This window comes from Engraulis encrasicolus, chromosome 8 (assembly GCF_034702125.1).
Source record: "Engraulis encrasicolus isolate BLACKSEA-1 chromosome 8, IST_EnEncr_1.0, whole genome shotgun sequence".
NCBI lineage: Eukaryota > Metazoa > Chordata > Actinopteri > Clupeiformes > Engraulidae > Engraulis > Engraulis encrasicolus.
The window spans coordinates 29507350-29526709 of NC_085864.1; the positions used below are offsets into that span (position 1 = coordinate 29507350).

General features: G+C 45.6%; 1 protein-coding gene across 1 annotated transcript in view; it reads left to right on the forward strand.

The window, feature by feature from the left end:
- The window catches only part of hip1 (huntingtin interacting protein 1), an 88218-nt gene that overhangs the window by 53270 nt on the left and 15588 nt on the right, over window positions 1-19360 (forward strand). Inside the window, exons 9-20 of the mRNA XM_063205439.1 lie at window positions 1054-1111; window positions 2864-2939; window positions 3428-3568; window positions 3881-3972; window positions 5952-6024; window positions 7536-7719; window positions 10310-10398; window positions 14591-14707; window positions 16753-16854; window positions 17693-17887; window positions 18581-18728; window positions 19150-19236. Of these exons, the coding sequence (XP_063061509.1) occupies window positions 1054-1111; window positions 2864-2939; window positions 3428-3568; window positions 3881-3972; window positions 5952-6024; window positions 7536-7719; window positions 10310-10398; window positions 14591-14707; window positions 16753-16854; window positions 17693-17887; window positions 18581-18728; window positions 19150-19236 (1362 nt within the window). The remainder of the gene's footprint in view (window positions 1-1053; window positions 1112-2863; window positions 2940-3427; window positions 3569-3880; window positions 3973-5951; window positions 6025-7535; window positions 7720-10309; window positions 10399-14590; window positions 14708-16752; window positions 16855-17692; window positions 17888-18580; window positions 18729-19149; window positions 19237-19360) is intronic.

Consider the following 19360-nt stretch of genomic DNA (forward strand, 5'->3'; position numbering starts at 1 on the left):
TAGCAGCAGCAGCAGCAGCAGCAGCAGTAGTAATAGTTATAGCAGTAGTATGACCTTCATGTAATTTAGTTATTTTTGAACTGCCAGGACTGTTCCACTATGCTAAAGTTAGAAAGCCTAGAATTGTGTGGTCATTAACGTCTGTGTGGTGTAATTTTGGTGTTTTTTTTTTAATGTCAGGACTGTTCGACTTTGCTAAAGTTAGAAAGGCAACATAAGTGGATCATTAACGTCTGTGTTTCTCATTAAAAAGCTTCAAATGAAAACACTGCCTTTTTATACTCTTGCCAAATGGACTGAGTCACCAGAGTAGCCCATAGTAAAAATCTGTAAATCCCACACATTACACATTACACATGCATAACTGTGGCATTAGAGAAGCTACTTATGCAGAGTTGGAAAAATCAGCCGACACGCAGTCGCCCACAACTTCACACGTAGCTTGGCAGCCTGTTGGCAGACGGATGGAGCTAATCGCTCTTTTCTACGTTTTCTCTCTCACACACACACACTTTCTCTCTCTCTCTCTCTCTCTCTCTCTCTCTCTCTCTCTCACACTTTCTCTCTCTCTCTCTCACACACTTTCTCTCTCTCTCTCTCTCTCTCTCTCTCTCTCTCTCTCTCTCTCTCTCTCTCTCTCTCGCTCACACACACACACACACACACACACACACACACACACACACACACACACACACACACACACACACACACACACACACACACACACACACACACACACTTTCTCTCTCTCTCTCTCTTTCTCACACACATTCTCTCTCTCTCGCACACACACACACACACACACACACACACACACACACACACACACACACACACACACACACACACACACACACACACACACACACACGGAGAAATTTTCATGTTCACACAGTCTTATTATCCGACTCACACAGCAATACACTTGGATGCACCAAACACACACACACACACACACACACACACACACACACACTTTCTTTCCCTCTCTCACAGAACATTAGTCATTAATGTGCTTGCTCTTGTGTGTGTGTGTGTGTTTGTGTCCAGGCTTGCCAGCAGACACACTGCAGGGCCACAGGGATCGCTTCCAGGAGCAGTTTAAGAAGTGAGTTCACGCCGGGGTCGCCACTCTGCCAGAATGGATGCTGAGACGCTGGGAGATGGAGAGAGGGAGTAGGGGTGGTGGAGGTGGTGGAAGTAGTGGTGGTGGTGGTGGAGATGGAGAGATGGAGTGGTGGTGGTGGGGGGAGGGGTGGTGGAGGTGGTGGAAGTAGTGGTGGTGGTGGTGGTTTGGAGGGGGAGATGCTGGGAGATGAGCGTGAGAGTAGGGGTGGTGGTGGTGGTTGTGGGTGTAGTGGTGGTGGTGGGAGTAGTGATGTTGGAGATGGAGAGTGGGAGTGGGAGTGGTGGTGGTGGTGGGAGTAGGGGTGGTGGAGGTGGTGGAAGTAGTGGTGGTGGTGGTGGTTTGGAGGGGGAGATGCTGGGAGATGAGCGTGAGAGTAGGGGTGGTGGTGGTGGTTGTGGGTGTAGTGGTGGTGGTGGGAGTAGTGGGGTGGTGGTGGTGGTGGGGGGGGGATATGTTATGAAAAGAAAATGGCATGATGTAGAGATTGCATCACAGATTAAAAAAAAAAAAACCCTCAACGATAGTGGTTTTAGAGATGGTTGGGATGTTACTGGAGGTGATGGGGAGAGATAACATTCAACATGGCATGGATGTGTGAGATTGCATCACAGAAGTAGACCGGAGAGTTTATAGCTGCAAGCAACTGGAGTTCATGAATCTTAAAAGACGACCAAAATGGATCTACCAGTGGGATGTGGTGGGGAGGGATGTGGTGGGGAAATGAATTGGCATGATGGTGAGATTGCATCACAGACATTTTTAAAGTCTGACTAAGGTCCCACTTAGCTGCTAGACATTACAGTAACACTTTATTATAGCGTTACATCTATTAGCACTGATACATACGATGTGCCTGTATAAGTACTTGTAAGGCATGTACTAAGCAAAATCAAACATTTGTTGGGCATGTATTCATGTCTTGTTCATACACAATAAGGGCTTTATTACCAATTTAACCCTAGTAAGGACCTAGTAGGCCTTAGCTTTTGCTTAAGTACATGTCTTACAAGTTACTTGTGCAGGCATTAACATTGTATATATTAGTGCTAATAGATGTAACGCTAAAATAAAGTGTTACCGACATTGCTTACACATTCGTTTCTTGAGGTCCATAGAAATTCCATGGAAATTCTATAGCTACAATGACCGATGATTCCATAAATGATGTGCCAATTTGTGTAGTATATAACAAAGAGAAAAAACTGAATTATTTTGTATAGAATGAATTGTTTAAACGGGACACACAAAAGAACATATCTTGCACCGCAGTCTGTGATGTGGCTGCTGCACTAAAATGGAGTCAGAGATGGTGGTTGGGGAGTGGGGGGTGGGGAGTGGGGACTGTAGGAGAGGAGGGGGGTGGTAGGGGAAGGATGACACAGAAGATTGGTCAGCTCTCTCTCCCTTCTCTACCTCTACACGCATGGTGAACACGGGGCATGAAAAGACACGCACCTTAGTGCATGCTTTACAGACTCTACATCTATAATGGATTACAACACACACACACACACACACACACACACACACACACACACACACACACACACACACACACACACACACACACACACACACACACACACACACACACACACACACACACACACACAAGCATACACAATGAACTCTCTCTCTCTCTCTCTCTCTCTCTCTCTCTCTCTCTCTCTCTCTCTCTCTCTCTCTCTCTCTCTCTCTCTCTCTCTCTCTCTCTCTTTTCGTGTCTCCCAGGTTGAAGAGTCTGTTCTACCGCTCCAGCAACCTGCAGTACTTTAAAAGACTCATCCAGATCCCCCAGCTGCCTGAGGTGCGGTCCTGATGAGCACGGATGGATGGAACTGAACATTATTTATTTATTTATTTTTTAATTTTAGTTTTTTTACTTAAAGTTCCACATAAATGCCCCACAGGCACTCTCTGCGATTGAAGCCTCTAAGTACTACACATTCCTCTACAGTACATTACAGTACACTAAGTCAATGCTTTTATCCAAAAGCAACCTACAATTATTTAGGCACAGGGTATTGGTTACAGGCCCTGCAGCGATGTCATAACACACAGTCTTTCTAAAGTGAGATTCAAGCCATTAGATACTCCCTTTAGAATATAATTCAGTTGATTTGATTTACCATGTTTATATATTTTGACATTGCAGCATCTTTTTTTAAAGAATAAATACATTATGTTAATGATCAATGATTATGTCAAGCTTTGACCTGCTGTACCTGCTGTCTTGTACTGTACGTCAAGCCGACCACATATGAAATTAATTCGCTGATCGATTTGGCTACCCAGAATCCTCCAAACTTCCTGCGGGCGTCGGCCCTGTCGGAGCACATCAGCCCCGTGGTGGTGATCCCCGCGGAGTCTTCCTCGCCGGAGAGCGAACACGTGGTGGAGACGGAAGACCTGGTGGACACAGACATACCCCCACAGGTAGGAGCCTGTGTGTGTATGTGTGTGTGTGTGCGCATGCGTGTGCGTGTGCGTGTGACTGATTGCGTAGGAGTGATGTTGTGTGTGTGTCTGTGCATAGATTGATTAAACTTGATTGTGAAAGGTGATTGAGTTGCCCAGCAACATCGCTCAAAAAGTTTCCCTGAGCTATATCATCACCTTAATGAATTGAATTTGAACTTTTATTTTATTTTATTTCTCCTTTATTTTTCTAAGGTAGTCAAAATTAGGTTTGCTGCTATATACAGTAACTGTCATAAGCTCATCTAAGTCCATTTGCTCCCTCCACAGGCTGCCGTGGAGACCAGGTTTGACGATCTCTTCGGGGCTGCTACGGACCCTTTCAACTTCAACAGCCAGAATGGCATGCGCAAAGACGACAAGTAAGGATGCTCTCTCGCCCGTGTCCTTCGAAGATAGGAATGCGGTCCTGGTCATCCTTGAGGACTGTTGCCTTGGATAGAATAGCTTACACATTACACAACTCAAATCTTAAACATGATCAGCAATCAGAGATAGAGTAGCAACCGCTCCGGTGATGTTTGGCGTCCCCTGAAGACAACCGCAGATGTAGCTGGTGGAAAATAAAACGCAACAAAGCTTGTACATGTACACAAGGGGTGTAAATCACAGCCTCCATGACGATACGATGCAGTATCGATTTCTTAAAGCAGGGATTCGATTATTTTCAATACTTAAGAATTCCCCACAATACGATACGATTAGATTTTTTCCAATTACTCTTATTCTATTATATGTTATGGAGCTAGGGCATTGGACAGGGGCCAGCGATTCGATTATTTCCGATACTTAAGAATGCCATACGATGCGATTCGATTAGATCGCCAGACGATACATCGATGCATCAATACATTTTGATTATTATTTACACCCCTAATGTACACACAATAAAAAAGCTTCAAAAATGTTCAAATGGAGTGCCAAAGGAGAAGGTTCTGAAATAATATGGTTGACATTTTGACAGAATAGATGTATAATAATTTTAGACTGCGTTTAAAGAAAATGTCATCTTCTCTGATGCAAACTACTGCAATTTCCTCTGTTTAAGCCAGTTTTTTTGTCAGGCTGCCTTTCCCCTCAGTGCTCATGCGCTTGTTCAGTTGACAGTAAGTGGCTGTGGTCCATGTAGAAGCATTCCACGGTTTCCCATTGAAATATTCCCCTCCTTCCCCAGATTTGACACAATGATTATACCGTGCTTTCCCCCATTGTTGCATTGTCATTGTCGCCATTGTCAGGAATATCTTATTTTAGAATCCTGTTGTCTGAAGTCTATTGAAGGAGTAGGACAAGGGGTGGTGGTGGTGGTGCTGGTGGTGGTGCTGGTGGTATGGATGGTGCCAGTGAACAGTGTGCTGAAGCAAGGCATTGCCTAGGGAATTGAAAGGAAAATAAAGGTCTGCACTGTTTGATGCTCCCAAAAATGTCATGGCACGACGTTTCGGACTCTTACTCCTTCATGACCGTGCAATTACCGGTAGTTCGAAACTTTGTACCATTACATTTTTGGTAGCATCAAACAGTGTTGCAAACATTTATTTTCCTCTCAGTTATCCTATGTGTGGTCCAGCACCTGTGCTACTGATGTGGGCACATTCTCTGACTTTTTTGGACTTGCCAAGTCAATGTCAGGGAGGGAGAGCCTACCTGTTCTTACTGTGTGCGTTGTGTGTGTGTCACAAGATGGCTGCATGTAACATGGCCAAGGTGGAGCGTGTCAGGGAGTGCGTTGCAATATGCGACCTTGCCTCCTCCACTTGCTTCTCGTCATGATGACATCACTGACAACAGCATTATATTTCAATATCTTGCAAAAGCTCAATAGTAGAGTCTTTTCTTGTTTGCAATTGGGATGGTGAATGAAAAACAGTCCCTCAAAAGTTGTTGTGGCTAGGCTGACAGCTGGGAAACTTTATCGTTTTCTCCACGGAGGAGGGGCCAGGAGGCGGGACGAGGAGACAAGCGCAAGTGGAGGAGGCAAAGTCGCATATTAAAACGCACTCAGGGTTACCTTCACGCACCCATGAGCATCCAGGCACCGCACCCGTTGTAACTGCCAGCGTTAATGTAGGGAAAAGGACTAACTTTGATATGGCTGACCCAAGGTTACTACCAGGGCTCTAAATTAACACCAGCCAACCAGCCAAATGCTGGAGAAATTTCAGTTTGGCTGGTAGAGAAGAACATCTTACTAGCCACTTTGTCCCATTAGTCAGTGTCTGTTTGGCAACTAAGATTAATATCTACTAGCCATTTTGGCTGGTGATGACAAAAGTTAATTTAGAGCCCTGGTTACTACTAATAACAATGTGTTGCCTGTGTTGTGTCTGTGTGTCGATAGGGATCGTCTCATCGAGCAGCTCTCAGCAGAGATCCAGGCCCTGAAGGAGGAGCTGGAGACCTTCAGGCTGGAGGTGAGCAGCCCTGAGTGGGCTAGAGCAGGAGGAGAGGCTGGTTGAGGAGTGGAGGGTGGAGAGCCTGGTGATGGAGGTGGTGGTGGAGGTGGAAGTTGCTCCGTCAGCATCATTTGGTTGAAGGATTAGCTCTGTCATGGTCATGGCTGGTGCTGGTGACGCAGCGTATTTCAGCACGCCACCTCGTACAGCGTCATTAGACCTTGATACCTGGTCTCTCTTTCTCATTGCGCTCTGCAAGTGTAGTGCTCTTTCTTTCTTTCTTTCTTTCTTTCTTTCTTTCTTTCTTTCTTTCTTTCTTTCTTTCTTTCTTTCTCTCCTTCTTTCTTTCTTTCTTTCTTTCTTTCTTTCTTTCTTTCTTTCTTTCTTTCATACTTCCTTCCTTTCTTTGGTTTTCTTTCTTTATTTCTTTCTTTCCTCCTTAACCTTTCCCCTCTTAAACGTTCTGTCCTTCCTCTTTTCTTTCCTTCCGTTCACATTCACGTCACACATTTGCATCTTTCTCTAAGTGGGTCATAATTATGTGCACATCACCCAGACTTCCTCATGTTGTTGGACTCATCTTTGTTAGTGATTGCCTTCTCTGATTTGCAAAATAACACTCTAATTTTTCCTCTCCCTCCTACTCTTTTCCTCACAACCTCTTCCTCCACCTACACACACTCTCTCTCTCTCTCTCTCTCTCTCTCTCTCTCTCTCTCTCTCTCTCTCTCTCTCTCTCTCTCTCTCTCTCGCTCTCTCTCCCTTCTCACCTCTATCTCTCTCTCTCTAACTCTCTATCACCCTCCTGTCCTCCTCTTTCCTGTTCCTCCTCTCCGATTTCTCTATCACCCTCCCACTCTCTCTCACCCTCTCGCTCTCTCGCGCTCTCTCTCTCTCTCTCTCTCTCTCTCTCTCTCTCACTCTCTCTCTCACTCTCCTGCTTCTCCTGCTATCCTGCTCCTCCACTCCTTTCTCTCTCTCTCACTCACCTCCTCCTACTCTCTCTCTCTACCTCCTCTACCCCTCCCCCTACCTTCTCCACTCCTCTCCCTATGCCCCTCTCACTCTTTCTCTCACCTCCTCCTACTCTCTCTCTCTCTCATCTCTATATCTCTCCCTTCTCACCTCTATCTCTCTCTAACTTTCTTCCACCCTCCTGTCCTCCTCCTCTCCGCTTTCTCCATCACCCTCCCACTCTCTCTCTCGCTGTCTCCCCTCCACCCTCCTCTCTCTTTCTCTCTCCTCCTCCTGATCCCTACCACTCCTCAACCCCCCATCTCTCACTCACCACCTCCTACTCTCTCTCTCTCTACTCTCCTCACTCGTTCTCTCACCTTCTACTCCCTCTCCCTCTCCCTCTCTCTCTGCCTCTCCCTCTCTCTCTCTCTCTCTCTCTCTCTCTCTCTCTCTCTCTCTCTCTCTCTCTCTCTCTCTCTCTCTCTCTCTCTGTCCACCCTTCTCTCCTCCTCTCTCTCTACCTTCTCCACCCTCCTCTCTCTCCCCGCCACCCCCCACCCCACCTCCTCCAGAGCGGGCGTCTGTGCCAGGCGCTGCGTGGGCGCGTGAGTGAGCTGGAGGCGGAGCTGGCGGAGCAGAGCCACCTGAAGCAGCAGGCGCTGGGGGAGAGCGAGTTCCTGCGCGCCGAGCTGGACGACCTGCGCCGCGTCAAGGAGGACACCGAGAAGGAGCAGCGTAGCCTCACCGAGATCGAGAGTGCGAAAACACCTTCAGTCTTTCACTTCCTTTTGTTCTTTTTTTTCCATCCCTTTGTTTTTATTGCAACTCTAAGTGCTGAGCAGCGCTGAGATCGAGAGTACGAAATATCTTTTACTTTTTCCTTCTCTTGGAGAAACACTAAGTGATGAGCAGTGCAGCCTTGTCAAGAGAGTACGAACCATCTCTTTGTTCACTTCCTTTTATCTATTGTTATCCCTTAGTTGTTAATGAAAGACTAATTGTTGAGCAGCGCCGCTTTGTTGAGCTCGAGAGTGCGAACCATCTCTGTTTTTTCCTTCACCAACGCTCATCTCTTTACAGTATATCTTTTTTTAATCTTTAATGCTTCTTTCACAGAATCTGATTTCCTAACTCAGTTTTCAGTTTTCATTTCCAAATGTATTTCGAGTATTGAAAAAGACAGTAGGAAAAAAATCCTTGGTCCAGGCACTTCAGTTGGTTGATGTAGTAAAAAAACAAACTTTATTTAAGGGGCAAATGCATTAAAAAACACCAACGCGTTTCGGCGCTGTGGCCTTCATCAGGGTATGTAAGAGAAACAAGTAAACTTGGAGTAGACCTAGTGGCTCTCATGGCCCAGGATACTGCACCTGAGGACACTCATATAATTAGATGGCTGTTTGTTTCTCTTACACACGCGTTGGTGTTTTTTAATGCATTTGCCCCTTAAATAAAGTTTGTTTTTTACTACATCAACCAACTGAAGTGCCTGGACCAAGGATTTTTTTCCTTCTGTCTTTTTCAACATTGAACCCCTTCCAAGAGCACCAGTTGGTTTTGAGGGACACTAGTAGCGCTCTACCAACTCTTTTTCTGTATTTCGAGTATTGTTTCCAACGTTATTTTAGTGGTTCATCAACTGGTCACGAGTTGAAACTGAAGTCTGGATCTGAATTCACTTTCCCTTTCCCTCAATTCCCTCAATTTAATTGTATAATTATTTGATCAACAACAACACAGCCTGAAAGTTGTATTGTAATTTCCCAGTTAAGGGCCCACAATGTTTTCTGCCCTTTTTGTCGTTCCCTTCAAACAGGAAGTATAGCTTTTCAGCCTTTCGATTATGATTGTGGTAAAAGCCACAATCTCTGATGCCCCTGTGGTACCAGCCATAAATCTTCCCCGCTGTGGTTGCCTTTTTCACCCTTTTCCCGACCCCTCCTGCTCAGTGGCGGAACCACTGATTCCAAACACACACACACACACACACACACACACACACACACACACACACACACACACACACACACACACACACACACACACACACACACACACACACAACAGGGCCCCTACCACTAATCCGGGAAGGGAAGGCCCTGGGCTAAGGGGCAAATGCCCGGCTGTTTGACTTCCTGTTTTTTCCCAGTCCCTTCCCTTCCCAGTTCCAATGCTCATTTTCCCCTCTGATATGGAGAGCGATAATTATGTTTCATGCTGACACCCACTCTGCCACTCTTGGTTTACCACAGAGTGGAGTTAACAGATTGTAGTGGTTGGTATCACTGCTGCCTGGTGGTGGGATGTAGCTCTCGTTCGCTTGCTCTCGCTCTCTGGGGTCGATAGATGGCTCTCCGCAGCTCTGTGCGTGTGTGTGCTTTCTCTCTCTCTGTCTCTGTCTCTCTCTCTCTCTCTGTCTCTCTCTGTTTCTCTCTCTCTCTCTGTTTCTCTCTCTCTCTCTCACACTCTCTCTCTCACACACACACACACACACACACACACACACACACACACACACACACACACACACACACACACACACACACACACACACACACACACACACACACACACACATACACCTACAGAGATACAGAGAGAGAGAGAGAAACAGAGAGAGAGAGAGAGAGAGTGTGCACACTTTCGTGCCGGAGGTGTCCTCTCATCAGCCACTCATGAGGCACTCCTGAACACTATTTATGAACTCACCACCTCCCTCTCGTGGTGTTAAACACGGCTCCTCTCCTCTCATCTCCACTCTGCACCCGGCTGCCTCCACTTCTTCATCTCCTACTTAACATATGGTGTGTGTGTGTGTGTGTCTGTGTCTGTGTTTCTCTGTATCTGTGTGCGTGTGTCTGTGTGTGTGTGCTTGCGCACTCCTGACTACCGGTGAGTGTGTGAGTGGCTGGATGCACACAGACTGATTATAATAAATGAGAGTGTGCCTGCTCTCAGTAGTACAGTATTATGACCTGGGGCTTTAGAAGCATCCTCCTCTCCTCCTCCTCCTTAGACTTATCTTCCTCTCTTTTACTCATCCTCTTGCTCTTCTCTTCCTTTACTGCCCCCTCTTTCTCCTTTCTCCTTTCCTCTTATCTGTCCATACTGTATAGTTTTGTCTGTCTGCTCATGAAGAGACTGCTCTACTTACTCTACTGAGCACTGCATTGACGTGTGTGTTTGTGTGTGTGTGTGTGTGTGTGTGTGTGTGTGTGTGTGTGTGTGTGTGTGTGTGTGTGTGTGTGTGTGTGTGTGTGTGTGTGTGTGTGTGTGTGTGTGTGTGTGTGTGTTTGTGTTTGTGTGCGTGCGTGCGTGCGTGCATGCACTTGTGTGTGTGTTTCAGAGAAGGCCCAGGCCAATGAGCAGCGCTACACCAAGCTGAAGGAGAAATACACGGAACTGGTGCAGAGTCATGCTGACCTGCTGAGAAAGGTACATGCCGCCAACACATTTTATGTACTTGTTTTGATTCAACACTACAAGTTAATATCAATCGGAACCAAATCTGATGAATAATCCAACAACTATTTTGACCAACAAAAGCATCTTGTTTTGGGAATGTTGTCTCAGGGGATAAAGGAAATGTGCGTCCAGATGAACTCACACACACCTGTCTTTTACATACACAGTACATACACACCTACATAGGCAGTCCATATGCAATGTTAAGCAACCAAGGGAGAATTGAAAGGCATTATATTGGTTATTTTTAGTGTTGCACCGATACCATTTTTTGGCTCCGATACCGATACCCGATACCTGGCTGTGCAGTATCGGCCGATACCGATACCACCCTATTTGAAATGTGTATATATATATGAAGGGCTGTAGTGCATACTACTTGGATGTAAAAGCATTGCATGGCTTTGTCAGGCTGCTGCCTACCTTTGTGAAACAGGAAAAAGACTAATACAAAGTGAATCCAGCAAAACTTTTTATACTTTTTAAATACCTCTATGAAATAACTAATTTCAAGGCTGTTTAAGTGTCATACAAGCACCTGTAAATGGTATCGGTGGCGGTGCCCTATTTGTTGGTACTCCCCGATACCGATACCACCATTTTAGTGTCGATCCACCGATACTGGTATCGGTATCGGTGCAACACTAGTTATTTTACATTCTCTCTCCTCTATTCTCTTTGGTAGCGTGGAGGCTCTTATTCCCCATTCATCCTCATGCTTAGGCCCTTTAGGACATAGGAAAGCTCATAAATGGTGTCATTCTGTCAGCACAGTTTTTGATTGCATATCATTTTTTCCGTCGTATATAATGATAGAGCAGTGAACTACAGTGTTATTCAAAAAGGACTGAACGGATTTTATGACTCATTACTTCCGTTTCTCAAGCATCGTCATGGACCATTATCTTGAGTTAGAGGTCATTTGAGAGATGAGTTTTGTACATGTTAAATGTCTGACACAAGTTGCGATTTGGCCGGGGGTAGTCTGTGACTTTTCCCTTAACCCAGTGAGACACATAAATTAGCTGTTACCAGAATGGAAATGACCAAGTCATAATGTATTACTAAAGGCCCTGTGCACTGTCATAGTGATATTTTACTATGGTAGGAAAGTTTTTTTTCAGTGACTATTGCAGTGTTCCACTGGTGGAACGGTGTGTGTTATGGGGCTATGACAGCCACCTGAACATGTCCCCCTCCTTAAAAAAAGTGTTTCCAATAAAACTGAGACTCAGACTTAGAAAAATTAGACTTATGTTAAATGGTTGCACTCCAATGTACTATATCAGAAAGCTTGAAATAAACTTCACACAAAGGAGTAATATTGAATACTATATATACTATGCTCGTTATAATGAATCATTTTGAAGTGATTCATTTCTGAAACCAAATCACATACCTCTGTGGATATATCCACCCCTTTCCCAACCATTCGCAGCAGGAAACACTAAAACACAATATTGACTGACATAGACATCATTTATGTAATGTATACTGTATGATTGAGGATGTCTAAGTGAACAGGCTCAAGTGAATGCTACGATTTTTAAGATGCGTCCTAGCATGTATGTCCATCTGTCCGTCGGTCTGTTTGTCTGTCCGTCTGAAACAGATTCTTTAAATCGACCAAAAAAACATCAGCCATTTGATGCATCTTTGTCCGCCTGTCTGACTTGTTTTGTTCCAGCGCACATCCCCTTGTTGTGTCCTGGACCAGTACAGATATTTATAGGACTAATGAGTGTTTGTGTCGGTGCCCTTACTTACCATGGCAGCTCCCAGCCTGCCCAAGGGGCCTCCCTCTCTCTCTCTCTCTCTCTCTCTCTCTCTCCGTCTCTCTGTCTCTCTCTTTCTCGCTCTCTCTTTCTCTTTCTCGCTCTCCCTCTCTCTCGCTCTCTTTCTCTGTATCTCTCTCTCTCTATCTCTATCTCTATCTCTCGCTCGCTCTCTCTCTCTCTCTCTCTCTCTCTCTCTCGCTCTGTCTATCTCTCTCTCACTCTCTCTCTCTGTGTTTTTCTTGCTCTCTCGAGGGATGTAAGTGAACAAGCAGACACCCTCCTAGCCCCTGTAGGACACATTAACTCTTTTCATCATCCCAACATTCAGAATGATGTTACCACAAAAATCACTGTCCCTCGTACTTGACAAAGTCTAGTCAAAGTCAGCTGTTTTTTTAACTATCAGCAGTCACACACGTGCATGCACACAAAAACAACTTCTATTCTGTTTTTTGACTGTGTTGAATGGAGTCCTCTCACTATAAATACATATTACCGTATAGTTGAATAAAAAAAAAACAGGAATACTTGTTTACTAAGCACAGAAAGGGCCTTATATGACCCTAAAGCCAGCATATTCAATTAATCAATCAACCAATTCCATATATCAGACACTTGTCCAAATCCACACAGGACAGATAGTGCAAATAATAATAATAATAATAATAATACATTTTATTTTTGAGCGCCTTTCAAGATACCCAAGGACACTTTACAATCAAAACAAATACATAACAGTAGGGAAAGTAAAACAAAGCTTCAGTGAATTAACAATAGGAGAGTAATTAAAATGCAAAAATAAAATAGAAATAAAAGTACAATAAAGATAAATGTTTTCAAGTAAGAAAAAGAAGTAGAGTGCATTTGAAAATAAAATAAAATGAGGGGAAAAAATAATAATATGTAAAATTAAAAATAAACTGATGATTAAAATAAAGTGGAAGTGCCTGTCAATGAAGTGGAAAAGCAGAAATGAAAAGGTGTGTCTTCAGCTTGGATTTAAAAGTAGATAGTGTAGAACACTGACAAAGTGACAGTGGGAGTGAATTCCAAAGTTTGGGGCCAACAACACTAAATGCCCTGTCGCCCATGGTGCGCAGGTGTGTGGAGGGAACTGTAAGGAGGAGTGAGTCAGTGGAGCGTAGTGTGCGGGTGGGATTGTATGGGGTGAGGAGACTTGTGATGTAGGAGGGTGCAAGGTTGTGCTGGGCCTTGTATACAAGGAGGAGAATTTTTAAATGGATACGTGAATGGATAGGAAGCCAGTGTAATTGATAGAGGATAGGGGTAATGTGATGCCATGGTCTGGTGTGTGTGAGTAATCTAGCTGCTGAGTTCTGAATGTATTGTAGACGGTTAATCAATTTAGTAGGGAGACCAGTGAGTAGGGCATTGCAATAATCTAATCTGGAGGTTACGAAAGCGTGGATGAGGGTCTCAGCAGAGGTAGGGGTAAGAGAAGGGCGGAGTCTGGAGATGGTTTTAAGGTGGAAAAACGCAGTTTTGGTGAGTTGTTTAATATGGGATTCAAAGGAGAGCGAAGAGTCGATGATGACGCCCAGATTTCTTACTTCAGAGGAAGTGGAGGTAAAATAGTCAGGGATAGAGAACTGAGAAAGGTTTATCTTTTTAAGTAATGATGGAGTGGCGATGATGATGGCTTCGGTTTTGTTTTGATTAAGTTTAAGAAAATTTTGTGTCATCCAATTACTAATTTCATTTAGGCAGGTTGTTAAGTTAGCGAGGGGGAGTGGATGGGAGGGTTTGGTGTGAATGTAAATTTGGGTGTCATCTGCATAACAATGAAAATTTAGGCCATGTTTTCGGAGAATGTTACCAAGGGGAAGAATATAAATGATGAAGAGTAGGGGGCCTAGAACTGAGCCTTGAGGAACACCATGTGTGAGGACTGAATTTGGAGACCGGAAATCACCAATAGAGACAAACTGCTCTCTTCCAGTTAGATAGGACCTGAACCAGGAGAGTGCAGTACCAGTGATGCCCAATAGGGTTTCCAGCCTTGTGAGAAGGACGTTGTGGCAGACTGTGTCAAAAGCAGCTGTTAAATCAAGTAGCAGGAGGATACTGAAATGGCCTGAATCCGCAGCTAACAAAAGGTCGTTTACGACCTTGACTAGTGCAGTTTCAGTGCTATGCTTAGCCCTGAACCCAGACTGCAGTTCCTCCCATAGGCTAAATGATGTCATGTGTTCTTGAAGCTGTAATACATAAATACACATCTAGCCAAAAAATAGAACAGCATAAAAGAATAAAAGAATAAAAATATAAATGTAAAATAAAAATAAAAACATAAATTTAATATATTATTTGTGTATTTCGGAATCGAGACACTGGTTTACACTGGTTGTTTGTCTGTGGTGCAGAATGCGGAGGTGACGCGGCAGATGACGGTGGCGCGGGCGGCTCAGGACGAGGTGGAGAGCGTGAGGAGAGAGATGCAGGAGCAGGTGAAGGCAGCCCAGGACGCCACTGAGCAACAGGTAACACCCTACCTAGCAACCATCACCATGACATCCATATAGTATGGTATAGAACAACAGGTAACACCCTACCTAGCAACCATCACCATGACATCCATATAGTATGATATAGAACAGCAGGTGACACCCTACCCAGCAACCAGCACTATACAGTATGGTGTATATTAGAGCAACAGGTAGCACCCTACCCAGCACTCATGACACCCATACAGTATGAAATTACAGACCAGGACGTCACAGAGCAGCAGGTACCCTACCCAACAACCGTCACTCATGACATCCATTCACAGTATGGTATGTGATGGGGCAGCACTGGGAAAAGACCAAGGCCAGACTCGAACCTGGGTGCCCCGGGGCAATGGTGCCCATATATAGTAAATAGAATAAATAAATTAAACTGATCAATCATTCTGCTGCTTATGCGCTCTCAGGTTTGGTGTGTACTTAGAGTTGCTTAAGAGATCACATCAGAATTGTAATGTTAGTGCAGGTATTAGGTAGATATTACCCTTGCCATATGGCGCATGAGGGTGTGCATCGTGGTAGTACTAGAATATGATTGATTAATATGAGCCATGTGTGCATGTATCAACACCTGCAGTGTTTGTGTTTGTGTCAGTATAAGGGTTACCGTTCTGTGCTGTGCAGCTCTGTGTGCTATTGTGCTGTCTGTGCTGGTGGTTTATGATGAATGTATTTGAGCCATGTACAGTGTGCTGTGTGCACCCACCTACAGTACACGTGTGCACTGCACACACATGGCTACTCTGTTTGATTAGCTTGTCTCCCCAGATGTTCAGCACCAGTGCGGGTGTTGGTGTGTGTACAGTATTGATAGAGCCATGCTGCGCCGCTCTCTGTGCTGCTGGTAGTGTGTGATTGATGATGGTGGCACGGCTCGCTCTCTCTCTCTCTCTCTCTCTCTCTCTCTCTCTCTCTCTCTCTCTCTCTCTCTCTCTCTCTCTCTCTCTCTCTGCCCACCACAAGAGAGGGTTTAGCCTAGGTGCTACTGTATGTGTATGTATTCTGGCTGTTGGAGGCTGCACACAGTCCTTTGTGGTGCTGCCTGGTAGTGTTGATAAGTAAGGGTTAACGTTCGGCGAGAAGGTCGCTACCGTGGAATAGCAGCACGACAGAGAGAATCTTTAGACCCCGACGCGGAGCTGCTATTCCACGGTAGCGACCGACTCGCCGAACGTTAACCCGCTTATTATATGGATATACTTAAATGATTCACACATGGCGGGGACATTTCTTTATTTAATGTTAAGTTTATTATAATTTTTCATGTCAAAAGATTGTTGCTGCGCAAAACAAAACAGTGCCGTTGTGGAACACCGCTAGGCAACAGGTAGCCTAGACAACAGGTGTTGTCTATCACAGCAGCTGATTAGAGTGACAAAAGACCGGACCCCCTGCGGAGTGATATGAAACATTCGCTTTAGCAGTGAAAAGTCTTGTTGCCATTGACAGCGGTCTGATATAGACCAACCCGTCCGTTATCTCAAATATCAGACGTGCGAAGGTTGGGGAGCCCCATTGAAATGAATGGAGCATTCGACCGATCACGTCACACCATATAATAATAGTGGTTGATGATGGTGGATCTGTCTCCTTCCTGGTGTTAATGTAAATGTTAATAATGCTTCGCTGTGCAATGGTGCTGGTAGTGTCTGATTGATGGCGCAGCTGGTGTATTGGTGGTCTACTTGTACTTTATACAAATTTGAGCAGTGTTGATGTGCTGCTTCCGTCTCTCCCCATTTGTGTGTGTGTGTTTGTGCTGCAAGAGAAGGCCCAGTTGGCTCAGTGTAGGTGTTAGACCAGTGGTTCTCAACCTTTTTTTTTTTAAACAAACGCCCCCTTTGTCTTATCATAAGTCGACCAACGCCCCCCACTAGTATTGAAAAATGAATTGGACTAATGCCCCCCAATGGGAACTAAGACTGTAAAAGTACTTCTATTTTAATACAACTTGTGAACACAGTGATGATGTGCTTCTCCCTTCTCTTCTCTCCCCATGTGTGTGTCTGTGTGTGGTGCAGGAGAAGGCCCAGCTTGAGCAGCTCCAGGCCCTGCAGGCAGAGCTGCACTCTAGCAGGACCGAGCTGGACACCCTCAAGAGCACCATGGCCTCCTCACAACAGGTACACATGGACACAACATCCATCCATCCATCCATCCATCCATCCATCCATCCATCCATCCATCCATCCCTATGGTCCTCTATCCATCCATCCATCCATCCCTATGGCCCTCTATCCATCCATCCATCCATCCATCCATCTATCTATCCCTAAAACTCCTTCATTCGTCTATCCATTTTATAAGCTTTTTTGTCTCTCTCGTCTCTCTGTCCTCAAGAGCACCATGGCCTCATCACAACAGGTACACACGGACACAACACCCATCCACCCATCCACCCATCCACCCATCCACCCATCCATCCACCCATCCACCCATCCACCGATCCATCCATCCCTATTGCCTTCCGTCCAGCTATCCATCCATATACATCAATCCATGCATCCATTCAGCTACCCCTGTGGACATCCATCCATCCCTATTGCCTTCCATACATCCATACATCCATCCATCCCTATTGCCTTCTATCCATCCATCCACCCATTCATCCTTCCATCCATTCCTATGGCCATCCATCCATCCATCCATCCATCCATCCATCCATCCATCCATCCATCCCTATGGCCTGCCATCCATCCATCCATCCATCCATCCCTATGGCCTGCCATCCATCCATCCATCCATCCATCCATCCATCCCTATGGCCTGCCATCCATCCATCCATCCAGCTCTATGGCTATCCATCCATCCATCCATCCATCCATCCATCCATATGGTCTCCATGTCGTGGTGGGATTATAATGAAATCACCAAAAACTAGGCTCAACTCTGTTTCTGTTTCTTTCTCTCTCTCTCTCTCTCTCTCTCTCTCTCTCTCTCTCTCTCTCGCTACTTCCACAGTCGAGTGAGGAATTGAGTACGCAGCTGACAGCGCTGGAGTCTGAAAAGGCAGAGCTTGCAGAGTCTGTGGCCAGTAAGGAGGCGGAGCTGGCCAGTGTGGGGGCGGAGCTTGAGCGCGTGCAGAACAGCCTGACCACCGAGAGGGAGAGCGGAGTGAAAGCCGCCGAGGCTCTCCAGAACCAACTCAATGAAAAGGTCAGAGGGGTGTGTGCGTGCAGGTGCATGCATGTGTGTGTGTGTGTGTGTGAGCCTGCAAAGGTTTCCGTGTGTGTGGTTGTGTGAGTGCATGGTTGGTGTGTGATGGTATGGTATGAAATAGAGATGCACAGGATCCAAGATCCAGTTCCGGATCCGGCAGGATAATAGGGTTTTCCATAGGATCCGGATCAGGCAGGATCTTAAGCAGTGGATACGGTATCCGGCAGTTACTTAAAAATCAGGATCTGATGCATCTCTAGCCTTGTCTTTCACAACCCTAATTGCTGCATGGAGTGAAAGAACTTTGGAAGCGGCCAGTGCAGGCAGTGTGGCAGTAAGCCAATGAGTCTAAAAAATAGTTTGAGCCAACGTAATAAAAAGGGCCCACGTGTGCGAGTAGGCTATGTGTTTCAACCCTTTCGTAGGATCCGGTATCCGGTTCCGGATCCGGCAGGATCTTAAGCAGTGGATCCGGTATCCGTCAGGATCCTAAAAATCAGGATCCGGTGCATCTCTAGTATGAAAGACTACTCCCTGACTTCATCTATCATGCCGTGTGTGTGTGTGTGTGTGTGTGTGTGTGTGTGTGTGTGTGTGTGTGTGTGTGTGTGTGTGTGTGTGTGTGTGTGTGTGTGTGTGTGTGTGTGTGTGTGTGTGTGTGTGTGTGTGTGTGTGTGTGCTGTACTCCAGGAGAGTCGGGAGCAGGAGCTGGAGTGTCAGCTGGAGGCGTTGCGCTGGGGAGCCCTGCAGGGGGCGCTGGAGGAGGCCAGCCACATCATCCAGGACTCACTCACACAGATAGACGACCCATCACACATCAGCTGCACCAGCTCGGCCGGTCAGTACAGAGTAGAGAAGTATACACGACATTAGTATGCATAACATTAGTACATTAAGGACTCACTCACACAGATAGACAACCCCGCACACATCAGCTGCACCAGCTCGGCCGGTCAGTACAGAGTAGAGAAGTATACACGACATTAGTATGCATAACATTAGTACATTAAGGACTCACTCACACAGATAGACAACCCCGCACACATCAGCTGCACCAGCTCGGCCGGTCAGTACAGAGTGGAATAGACAGGGTATTGCAGGAGATTAGAGTAGTATACTGTATGCTTGGATTAAAGAAACCACATAGCCTAATACACACAATGCTTCCGATCTGTTGTTGATACAGACTTATCCTATCAATTGCAGGTTCCAATAATTCGTGTGTGTGTGTGTATGTGTTTGTTTGTGTGTGTGTGTAGACTACCTTCTGTCCAGGTGCCAGGCAGCACTGGAATGCGTGGGGCGTCTGCAGACGGCCAGGGATGGTTTCCAGGCCGACAGTGCAGGTGAGCGAGGAGATCTGTCCCTATTCACATCCTGAAGTGCTGAAACAACACAGGCTTTATTTGTCCAACAGCCAGCAACTAGGAAAATTGTTCAGCAGCTTTCCCAACTTAGGGCCCTCTTAAA